Raw genomic sequence first — 11393 nt, forward strand, 5'->3', positions numbered from 1 at the left:
CTATACACATTCTCTACAAAATAATGAAAAGTGTTGAAATCCTTATATCTTTAGCTTTTGCCTCTTTTCTTCTCCCAAATAAGCGCCTGTTGTTAATCCCACTCATACGTCTGGCTGGAGGTCTGCTCTCTCTGCTTTATCTTTAAGAGCAGGGGGAGACAGACTCAGGGGGGTGATACCAACCGTATCGATTTGTGCAAACGTGCAGACACACATACACACTCTTAACCATTTTTTTAGAATCTGTGCACAACATGGCTATAATCAAAAAGCTATTCCTCCATCTAGTCTACTCCGCATAGTGATATTACTCTCAGCTACATACTAGTTCTAAACTTGGTCATTGTAAAGATTCAACAGACTCCAGTGAATTTTAGTTAAAATGTGGTTAAAAGTGGAGTCCCACATGATGGACTCTACTGACTTTTGTTGATCTTTTTACTTCAAACTTGTGGCTTTGCTTCAAAACAACTCTCAAAACAGCTGTTTAATGGAACACCATGAAATCTGATGCAGACTTTTATGTTTGATCCTGACAGACGTTCTGTGAAGGCTTTATGGGATCGCTAAGCTAAAGGGTAGCACAAACAAGAGGAGCCACCTTACAGAAAGAAAGAAAGAAAGTGTACTTTATTGGTCCCCGTGGGGAAAATCGCTCTCTGCATTTAACCCATTCACTCAGTGAAGCAGTGGGCAGCCATTGGGCGCCCGGGGAGCAGTGTGTAGGGACGGTACCTTGCTCAGGGGTACCTCAGGGTAGCTGTTCAGGGGAATCGAACCCCCGACCTTCCGATCATGGGGCCACCACTCTACCTACTGAGGATGTTCCCTGTCTTTTTGATATTGGTTGTAATGACACTAGATAATGGGCATTATATGGGGCTAATCAGCAAGCTAAACTGCAAAAGACAGACATATGCTAATGTCACTAGCCTCACACTAACATGGCCGTAAACATAAGACAAATGCGACCTCAAAACTGGTTCCGAATGCTGTCAGCACCAAAAACATAGAAACTGCACCCCGCCAATCCCTAGCTGAAGTGACCCCCCTGTTTTGTTGAGAAATGTGAGAGATCAAACACATTTCAAGCTGATGCTACCTCTTATTGGGGCATTGAAGGGTATAATACCCGTTTGGGAGGGTCACAATTCAAAAAGTCACAACATCCTTTTCCCTTCAGATTGGATGAGGGGAGAAAAAATCCCTTCAGAGAAGAAGCAGAAGCTCCCATATCAATCCATCATACCAAAAAGTAGTAAAATGGCACTCCTAAATGAAATTCTCTTGTCTTGCGCTGAGCTCAACTTGAAAAGGCCAGTCACATGAGGGTTTAAATAGATATCTATTTTCTGGGCTGAAAATCAAACTGGCCATCATTCTGTCCTGCATCACCTATCTCTTGGGGGCTTGTCACATTTATAACATGTAGCCATTTTCTCAGCTGTCAAACCATGCTCTTACCAAGCTCGGTCCCCCAACCCATGCTGTCAGCTCCTAAATCTAATCCACTCAAACGTCTGTGTGCGCACAAGTATAGTTTTTGAGAAATGTCTTTGGAATTGGAAGGGGATTCATTTCTTTTTTTAATTTTTTAATATTCCGTGTGAGTGTGTGCACTTAAATGTGTGTAATATAAGGATCTGGACAAAGGTGGCATAGCAAAGTAGGTCATGACAGAGGTTAGTACTGCATTAGCAACTGTCACCGGCACGACATGAGAGTTCAGACACCAGGGCAGCCCTCACCCTCTCACTCACAGTATAGACACACACACACACTCTAACCAAGGATTTTTGAAACTCTGTGGCGTTCTGTCATGGATCTGAGCCAGCAGGCCGTGACACACATGGAGGGCAGTGTCTGGAACAGGAGGACGTGTCCAGTCTTTCTTTTGTGTGTCTGCACACACATGCATGACACAGTGTTTGGATATGACGGGGGCTTTTGACCTGCCAGAATCCAAACTCTTTGCCCTTGCCAAACATTTTTTTTTTGGACACTTATTTGATGTTTTCCTTATTTGGCCTGGAGTCGTTTTAAATAGAAGTTGCTCAATATTCAAAGATTTGCTCCATTAAAGCACAGATGAATCCTCGCGAAAGGCTTTGCATCAGTATCTGCGTCTCAGGGTTGACTTATGGAAATCTCTCTCATTACTTCTGCCTTATATGGTTCAAAATCTCACATAAAAATATAATGATCCGAGCTGTTTCTGTTGTCTGCTGTGTCAGTCAACGATTTTTTAATGTTCTAAGTCTCTTCAGTTTCCATCCTCAGAAAGTCTGGGATAATTATGGGAGTAAAAAGGCTCCCTATCAGAGCAGATTAACAACATCTCACTAGCCTGAACTCCTTACTCCCTTTTATCTCCTCAAACACAGTAGAAGAGAAGAGGAGTTACGTAATTCCCACCTTAGGGACCCAGCCGACTTTCCACCCAACTTTTGTCTGTCTCTGCATGTCTAGGGCATCTGCTAGTTCTAAGCTGTTTGATGTGCATGTTTGAAGCAGCCATGCGATCGGGGAGGAAAGGATGTGTCTGTTGTTCGCAGCTCTTGCCGCTTTGCTCTGATCCCTCAAGGAACGAGTTTCAAAGCATGGCAAAGTTGGACCTTTCCTGGTTCTGCATTTAACACCTTCTCGATTCGCAGAGCTAAGGTGCTGTATAGCTTCCCTCCTTACCCACTGTTTAAGGATTCCTCAAAAGACCCTCCCTTGTCATTTAGTTATAACGTCTCTTTTGTCAAAATCTGTTTCAAATTATTTCTGAGGTCCCTAAAAGCCATGTTAGCACACAGAGCCCTTAATGTGAGGTTATTTTACTGATTAAAAGAATATTAGATCATGTCAGCCATGAAAAAAAATTAATTACATATTCAAAATGGTAAAAACCGACAAGATTTTTTCTGTCTACTCATTAGAAACAGCTTTCATTCCCCTTGTGGAAAATAAATGAACAACAAGTTGAACTTTGGGTTAATTAGTCTCTGGCAGTTGGGGAAAAACATGTAGAAGAATTTCAAGGCTGTAGCTGTCTTGTTGTTTCTATTAAAACAAGTATAGGCCATATGAATCAGCAGTCAAATGTGAGCATAACCTGTGTTTGTGCAGTGTAAATTAAATTATAACATTTCTACCGCGCAAACAGTTCTTAATCTTGCTTTTCCCTTGTTTGATAGTACAATAGCTAATAAGAGATCATTCCTGTTTTTATAATTTCCTTAAGGAGCTCCCGCCCCTTCTGCTATTCATAAGGGAAAAGCAGCACAGAACTCCTTTAAATAAAAATAACCAAAGCAAAAACGAAATCTTTGATTGAACACATGTGCTTTCAGGATAAAAACTAATTACCAGCATCAGATTTACCTAACATGAATCAATTAGATATACACAGAGAAGAAATACTAAGACTTATGGATGCTCTCTTGAGTGGAATGAGAAATCACTGCACATTAAATAACATGATTAAGCATCTTTTGCAGGATTGATCTATGGAGAAACATTAATAGAGGACAAATTCTGCTTCGGTTGTCACTGTTGTATTTGTTGTGTTTGTGTATGCTTTTGGACTATAGCATTAATAACATAAGCATAAATACCCATGGCCCATTAGAGCTGGAAACATAGTCTATAAATCTGTCTTTGGAACTGAAAAAGAATAGTTACAAAAGGCTTAAATAAGTAACAATGTTACAAAGAAAAATTGTACAGATATTGCTGTTAAGAATATTTATTTATTTTAACAAGACAAGACGTGAATGAAACAGTGTCGGAAGTGCTACCAGGTATCTTTTATTCATAAATCCCATTTTACATTGTACATTTAGGCACTTTGTTGCTAGCAGCCTATCACAAAAATACATAAATTGTTCCCATTTCTTTAAAATAAAAAAGGTATTGCGTAAAGTAGGCAAAGTGATTCCTAAAACTCGGCAATGCCAACACTCTCAGTCATGGATTGGCCGCCCCAGAACCTGGACATCAACATAATTGAAGCAGTGTGGGTTCCTCTTGACAGAAAACAGAACAAAAGACAGCCAACATCCAAAGAAGAGCTTTGAATGTCCTTCAAGAAGCCTGGAGAACTATTCCCAAAGACTAATTAAAGAAATTATAATGTTTCCCTAAGTGTGTTCCGGCTGTGTTGAAGAATAAGGGTGGTCATACTAAATATTGACTCAATTTTTTTGTATAACCTCCTTTTCTATTTAAAAGTGTTAGATAAAAATATGAAACTACATTGTTGAAGAATGGGAGACCCCATTTTTAGATTGTTCCTCCATTTCCAGATGCTTGTTAAAGTCCCCCACTGCTTACGCAATTGTTTCGTCAAGTTCAAAAAACTTTTATTCTTCAATAAAAGCGCAACAACACTGCAAAGACCTGGAAAGATAAAAGTTTGTGACATTGTGCCAAATTCCCTCCTCAACCTAGAAACCGTAACCATAGCAGGTACTATAATAACCAGGTTCATGCTTTTAGCAGTCATCTTATTAACATCTGCATCTCTTTGCAAGTTTTTCTAGTGTCCTTTTAAAAATACATTTTCTGAGTCCACATCATCTACAGCATTTGCTGAGTGTAAGTTGTTTAAGAAAATGTCAGCAAGCTATTAATCCACATGTCCACAACATCTAGAAATGTGACTACATTTCTAATTCATAATTAGTTTCAAAAAATAAATTTGTACAAAATTTGATAGGAGTATTTTATCATTTAGAGTATATATATATATATATATATTATATATATAATATATAATATATATTATATATATGTTAATATATAATATATATTAATATAAACGACTAAATAAAAACGCCTGTGTGAACTTGCATATGTACATCTGTAACTTGGACTTGAATGACGCAAACATTATTCACATGAGTCCTATGTGACAGTACCTAAAAACACCAGCAGTGGTCACTGGCAAACTTGGAAGTCCATGGCGCTTGTGATCAGAACATGGCATATGGTGTTTGTCAGTCATCCTGTTACCAGAGCAAGTCAGGACAACACACAGCAGGGGTTGAGTTGGGCATCGCTGGATGTCTGCCTTCTCAACTACATCCCGTTATTGCAGGTCCACACTCCGTTAAATGACGTAGTGCGACTGAAGAGCAGATCAGCATGCTTACGGGTCAGGGTTTTAATGAGAGGACCTTAGGGTTTTCCGCTGAGGCTGACAAAAGCCAGGTGGAGAGTTATTAAGGGGCAAAGGTAGCCAAGTAGAGATGTTCTCTACCAGTATAGCCCTATATGCCTAGGCCCTTTTCATCTTTAACCACCAGCTGCTCTGCTGCACTCAGGCCTCAAACACAGGTAAGGAAGTTTGTCTGTATTCCCTCAAGATTTTCACTGTTAAAATTTATGTGTATAATAACCAGGATGAAAATAAAGTGTGGGCAGAATCTATAATTCAACCCATCTACTGTGCCAAGGAGCCTGGCACAAGGCCGAGAGGGATAGAGGAGTGGCGGACCCGATAGAGTGTTCTGCCAATGCTGTAATGTCTGGCACAGGTGCATTGTTAAAGACACTGTTAAAATGATTTATTTTCAATCCAATAATCTGCAGTACATTATATGATGTCCACAAAAGGTCTATATAGTTTCTAAATGACTGCTAAATATGTTTTTCACCTTGAAACAGAAGCTGAACTTCAAACGTGCAAGAATATCCATCACAAATAGGATTTAACTAATATCACTTCTGTAATACTGGACAAATCATCTCCACTCTTGAGCACTGTAACTGCTAAGCTGGACAGCAAGGTGTGGGCTGACCTTGAGGATACACTGACAGTATCCACATTGGTGATTCTGGGGCATATTCTTTCTAGCTTTGATGGGGCCATCATAAAATCTGGCTCAACTGGGGATAAAAGTAAAGCAAACGGACTGAGAACAAAATCAATTTTCAATCTACTTCAACAGAGGCTGTGCAGAAATAACATTAGGCTCAACTTTGGGTGACTGAAATCTAAAAAAACTAAAAAGGAAAAAAAAATATACCTATGAAACTTAGAACATTACAAAAATATTACATTTTTAGGGATGATTTTCTATTTAGAAAAAGATTATCACTATATGTTGCATTAGCCTTGTGAAAAACAGAGTGAAGACCAAGTGCGTCATCAAGATGTAACATTTGAAATGATCCTCTTTTCTCAAACACTGAAAATTTGGAGAATACGACAACTCTTCCACAGATCTTGTTTTTCAAATGGCATTTCCATCAAAGAATGCAGTATTAGCTTTTCCCCCCCTCTCCCTCCTTTCTAAATTTTGAGTTGGGGTATTGCCATGTGCCTCATCTTTGCAGCTATTAGGTAGAATCTCACAAGAAGTTATTAAATGAAAATGCCAGGAAAAGTCATCATTCGGCATCACTTCATGCTCTTTCACTCCTCCAAACCTTCAGGCATTATGTATTGATAACTGAATTCACTTTTACACTTTTCTTTGAAACCCAACACAATAAAAATCTGAATAGCTTTCAAGTGTTTGTGTATGAAGTCCTCTTTTTTGTCCTTTGTTCAAGCGGTCTCCCTCGTATGGCCAGGGTATCATGGGCAGTGTCCATGCTGTTACTGCTGATGCTCTGCTCTCCAGGGGGGTCTTCGGTCCCCCTCAAGCATCTGTGTGGTTCCCACCTGGTGGACGCCCTCTACTTTGTGTGTGGAGAAAGGGGCTTTTTCTACAATCCGAGCCGGACCCACAAGCGTGATGTGGAACATCTGCTCGGTAAGACCACCGTTCTGCTTCTCTTTTTTTTGACTTGTGTAAAATAAGCTCTAATTGTCCCCTTGATGGTGGGAGTTCAGAAAGGAACAGCATGACATCACCCCAAGACCCCAGTGGTGCTTTGTGTGTCTAGTCTCTGAACACAGTGTTCAAAGTTCAGACTCAGTCTAATGAAAATGCCAAATTGGATGCTAGCTGGAAGAAAAATGTTTAGGGACAACATGCTGAAAACTTTACAGAACTATATCAATGTATTGAGTCATCATTAGTGTGCAAAGCCTAACTCCAGGCTCCTCTGAGTTCAGTGGTGTAGCCAGGCTTGTGGTTTGTAGCTTTCAACATCTATGCTGTGACAAAACCAGTTGATCAAAATTGTGAAATTGCTAAATTATTCATTATGTTATTTCTAGAAACTTTTTTGGATCTTCCGCATCAAACGCTCTATTGATGTTTCGACGTTAACATTAGGGGTGTAAGCTATGATATGCCTCCGTTAGCGCTCCATCATATCTCCTCTTGAAGTACAGACTAACAAGACTAAATGGATTGGGGAGATCAGATTAACTAGCCATTAAGTCTCCATTAAAGTGTGAACAGTAAATGGTATTTTGCGGAACTGGAGATTTGCACAGCAGCATCAGGACTTAACACAGGGCTGTGGAAACTTTCTCCACTTCAAAGGGTTCCTGTCTAAAAGGGCCAGACAGGACCAGCGACTGTGGAGGGCTTTGTCGGGCCGCGACGAGCCCAAAGTGAAGAGAGGGATCGTGGAACAGTGCTGCCACAAGCCGTGCAGCATTTACCACCTGGAGGGCTACTGCGACTGACTCGCCACTTCAGGAGCACCACTCATAGCCTGTAAAAAGGTCCCGAAGTCAATTTCTGGCCTGATACTTGCTGGCTATGTCTTATCAACTGAAGGAAATAAAGCTTCCTGACCCATAACCCAAGGCTCTTCTCTGCAAAGATGTGAATTTGTGTTTTTTTTGTCGCTCATATATAGTGCAGCAGAAACATGGGCTGTGGTAGCCTTTTGCTGTACTCCAACCTGTGGCTGCAGTCCTAGAGTGCTCTCTTCTGGCTGAGGATAGACATGGCCAAAATGATCCAAATGAGAGAAAAGAAAAAAGCTCCTTATAAAGCATTTCTACACCTAGCATGTGAATAGGTCTCAAGAACGATTGGGTGCAAGAAGAGTATTAAAATTTGTCTTTATTTACAGAATAAGACAGAGCTTTTCCCCATGAGATAATTACTACAACCCTAAGATTAATGAAAAAGATTCAAATTCAGTTAGCAAAATGCACCTTGGATTTTTAGCCAGTTACACTTTTGATCTCAAATTGTTAGCATCTAAGACTTTATTCCATCTTTTACCTCATTAAATTTAAACAGTTTTTGTTAAAAAAAAAAAAAAAATCCAAACACAAAATGTACACACTAAAACAAAAGGCTGTAAAACCTCAGTTTACACTCTCATAACCCACAGATACTAGATCTCAGAAAAGTCTCTTGGCAGCGCTGCTAGCAGAGTCCTAAAGCCTAAAGTCCATAATGGTTTCCTAACAAAACAAACAGAGAATCAGAGTTTTAAAAACACTTTAGGAGTTACATAAAAATGAGACTCATCCACAAAAAAATTCATATTTCATCTCATCATTCCTTCAAGGTTCTGGCCAGATGAAAGTGCTTACCATCTTTAAGCGGCTCAGACGCTTCAGCTTGCCTGTTCTCCTTATCATGTTGGAAAGCTTTGCTGGGGTCAAACCTGCGGCGAGGCGCACTGGGGAGCTTTGACTTCACTTGCTCCAGATCAGTCTTTAGCCAGCTCACCTGAGAGCGAAGCTTAGACACCTCCTACACACACATGAAGAAGAAGAAGAAAAAAAAAAAAAAAGGGAAAATAAATAAATAAATAAAAAGAAGGTGGGGAGGGTGTAGTGTAGAGGCATGTTAGCTTGAAATGATGTCTGCGTTTTGGAAGGCAGGCAATTCTGCATCACGTTTTACCCGTTTCAGAGAGATGTTCTCATCCTTCAGCTTCACCACGTGTTTGATCTTCTGCTTTTGGTTCTGGTGTCCCAAGAGGCGAGCGTAAGCGTCAGCCAGTTTGTTTAATTCCTCCTGGTTTGCCCCGTTCTCATTAAGTAGTGCATTTCGCTCTGCTGCAAAGGCATCGAGCTGTTCCTGCAGACACACATTAATTAGTTTTCACTATTATTCTGATAACTGTGTGTTCACAGAAATGTTATGACATCAACATTCATTGTGATTTGACCACTTGATGAATACACATCTCCACTCTTCAAATCTTCACCAACTTCTGGGGAAGGAAAAAAAAAAAAGTCTTGCCTTTTAGTTGCTTAAAAGCACTTCAATCGGTAAGACTAGAAAAGTACTGTGCAAGTACTGCTCCATTCACTGCTAAAAACCTCCACTTTTTTCCTCTCAATCACCTTCTTCATCAACTGTGTCTGTGAGCCATTTGATGCTGGGTGAATAGAGTAAAGTGGGATTATTAGAACTCTGGAGCTCCAAAGAGAGTGTGTAGAAGTACTGAAGCTGTTAATTGAGCTGAAGACAACTAAAAGACAGCCTGAACAGCAGAGGTGGGTGAGAAATATCTGCGGGTTCATATGTGGCAGTTTTATTTTGCTGGTAAGATAAACATAAAGTGCATGCACCCTGTCAACTAAACCAATTAAACAAGGAGGGGTTTTGCCGTTATTAATCTAAAAATACGAATTAGTCCAACTTTAATGAAAACGTGTGTGGGTTTCTATGAGTTGTCATAAAAATAAATCACAGACCTGGAAGGGCTTGACTTTGGCAAACAGTTCCTCATATTGTTTCTTCCAGTGCTCGGTCTCTGAACTTGAAGAACTTAAAAGAAAGTATACGATGAGTTAAAAATGCACAAATTGTAAGAGCAAAAACCTCCGGAGGACACACAAAGATCAACCTCTCTCACCTCTTCTCTTGTGCTTCAGTTATTTGTCTTTGCAGTTCCTGCCGCTGCTCCTCCAACTCCCACTGCAGCGTAACCTTCTCCTGAGTCAGTACTTTTACCTGCTCTCTTATAGCTCGTCCGTCTTGTCGCACCTCATCCAACACGCGCTGCAGAGCTTGTGTTTTCTCTTCTGCGAGGCCTAATTGGGCCCGGAAGCTCTCGGTTTCTTGTTCAACCTCATCCAGGTGAGACTGAAGCAGATTTCTGGCCTGCTCGGCCGTGCTAAGTTGATTTTCAAGATCCACCTTAGATTGGTCTCTGAGCTCTACCTGAGACAGTAGACCTTTCCTTTCCTCCTTTAATCTCTCGAGCTCAGTCTGTAGTCTGATCACCTCTGACCTTAGCTGCTGGTGGTCTTTCCTTTCAACCTCACATGCTTCCTTCTCCTCCTGAAGGGCGATCTGAATTTTAACCTTCTCCTCTCTTTCTTGTTTGAGCTGTGTCGTCATTTCCTCCTTTTCCCCACTGATTTCCTCCAGCAGTTTCTGGGCTTTTTCCCTCTCTTTTTGGAACTGAGCTACACTCTGACCTCTCTCTTCCCCCAGTTGTCCCAGTGCGTCTTCTTTCTCCTTTTTCTGCAGCTGTACCTCCTGCTGTAGCTGACTGATCTGAACAGCGTGGCTCGCCTCCGCGGCCTTCATCTCATCATCTTTTTGTGCAAGGCAAGCCTGCACCTCCAGCAACATTCTACAAAGTCAAAGAGAAAGGTAGAAAAGTGACAACTTTAGCAAAGGTAGAAAATTAAAAAATAAAATAAAAACAAAACAAAACAATTTTTTTAGGATACCTCAAAATCTGCTCGCTGGCTTTCACTCCAGCTAACTGTATCGCCTGCTGCTCTTTTAACCATTCCCTGACTCTCTTGATCTCCTCCTCCTTCTGTTGAAACCCTGTGAGGATCACCTCCTTAATTTCAAGTTCTAGCTCTCTCTGCCTTTCCTTTGCTTCCTTTAAAGCCTCTCTGGTACTGAAAATTAAAACGAGCATCCCGTGAAGCCCACGCTCTGGCAGAAATCCACATTTAAAGCAAGCACAAATCAAACTGGCTTTTCAAGAGACACATCCAAGAACTACAGACGCTCGAGCGCTCACCTTTCCAGCTCCGTGACAGTTTCTGCCATCTTGCTCAGGGACTTTGTGTGCGCCTCTTCAAGCACTCTCACAGCAGCTAAATGCTCCTCTTTCACAGCTGCCACGTCATTGCTTTTACTTAAAAAAAAAAAACAAAAAAAAACAAAAACAAAGACACATTGTCAGTTTACGTTCCTAAAACACCCAATTCACTATAACAATTGACAGAAGTATCAAAAAATATACAAAATCAAATAGCAGTGGTCACATAATGCATCAAGTAACACTGCATTTAGAAAAACAGATGAGACAGTTTTTCAAACGTTTTCTTCCTCAACTTCCTAAAAACATTAATAAATTAATAATACTGTATCTTTGGGTTTGGATTTTTTTAAAAAACACACAAATAAATAAATAATAATATTGGAAGATATAGTGGAATAACTGTGCTCGCAACAACAGCAGGGGTTGTTGCGAGCACACATCTACGGTCTACGTAACGAGGTGATCTGGGGTGAATACTTCAACTTTCATAAACTATTCGCTTCATGTTGCCTTGTGAA

At 40.5% G+C, this 11393-nt stretch overlaps 2 protein-coding genes across 4 annotated transcripts in view; one reads left to right on the forward strand and one right to left on the reverse strand.

Moving 5' to 3' along the window:
- The first annotated feature begins 5042 nt into the window (after positions 1-5042).
- On the forward strand, positions 5043-7694 carry insb (preproinsulin b). The gene is made up of 3 exons (XM_005719569.1): positions 5043-5325; positions 6547-6749; positions 7431-7694. Exons 2-3 carry the CDS (start codon positions 6560-6562, stop codon positions 7574-7576), a joined length of 336 nt encoding a protein of 111 aa, XP_005719626.1. The 5' UTR covers positions 5043-5325; positions 6547-6559; the 3' UTR covers positions 7577-7694.
- Positions 7695-7943: 249 nt separating this feature from the next.
- Positions 7944-11393, reverse strand: part of hmmr (hyaluronan-mediated motility receptor (RHAMM)) — a 7264-nt gene continuing 3814 nt past the window's right edge. For 2 of the 3 annotated variants that reach the window (XM_005719570.2, XM_013912790.1), the window contains exons 14-20: positions 10852-10968; positions 10547-10726; positions 9721-10446; positions 9560-9632; positions 8760-8936; positions 8444-8606; positions 7944-8311 (exon numbers count right to left, since the gene is read on the reverse strand). In XM_005719570.2, the coding sequence (XP_005719627.1) occupies positions 8292-8311; positions 8444-8606; positions 8760-8936; positions 9560-9632; positions 9721-10446; positions 10547-10726; positions 10852-10968 (1456 nt within the window). In that variant the 3' untranslated portion in view covers positions 7944-8291. The remainder of the gene's footprint in view (positions 8312-8443; positions 8607-8759; positions 8937-9559; positions 9633-9720; positions 10447-10546; positions 10727-10851; positions 10969-11393) is intronic. The other variant, XM_005719571.2, reaches the window with a different exon arrangement.

Source organism: Pundamilia nyererei, unplaced genomic scaffold (genome assembly GCF_000239375.1).
Source record: "Pundamilia nyererei isolate P.nyererei 1_Seehausen unplaced genomic scaffold, PunNye1.0 scaffold00001, whole genome shotgun sequence".
Taxonomy (NCBI): Eukaryota; Metazoa; Chordata; class Actinopteri; order Cichliformes; family Cichlidae; genus Pundamilia; species Pundamilia nyererei.

Bases quoted from the DNA above. Each gene is read 5' to 3' on its own strand.
- insb (XM_005719569.1), top strand. From the start codon at position 6,560: ATGGCCAGGGTATCATGGGCAGTGTCCATGCTGTTACTGCTGATGCTC. The intron at 6,750-7,430 runs GTAAGACCACCG...TCCACTTCAAAG, and splicing joins TGATGTGGAACATCTGCTCG to GGTTCCTGTCTAAAAGGGCC.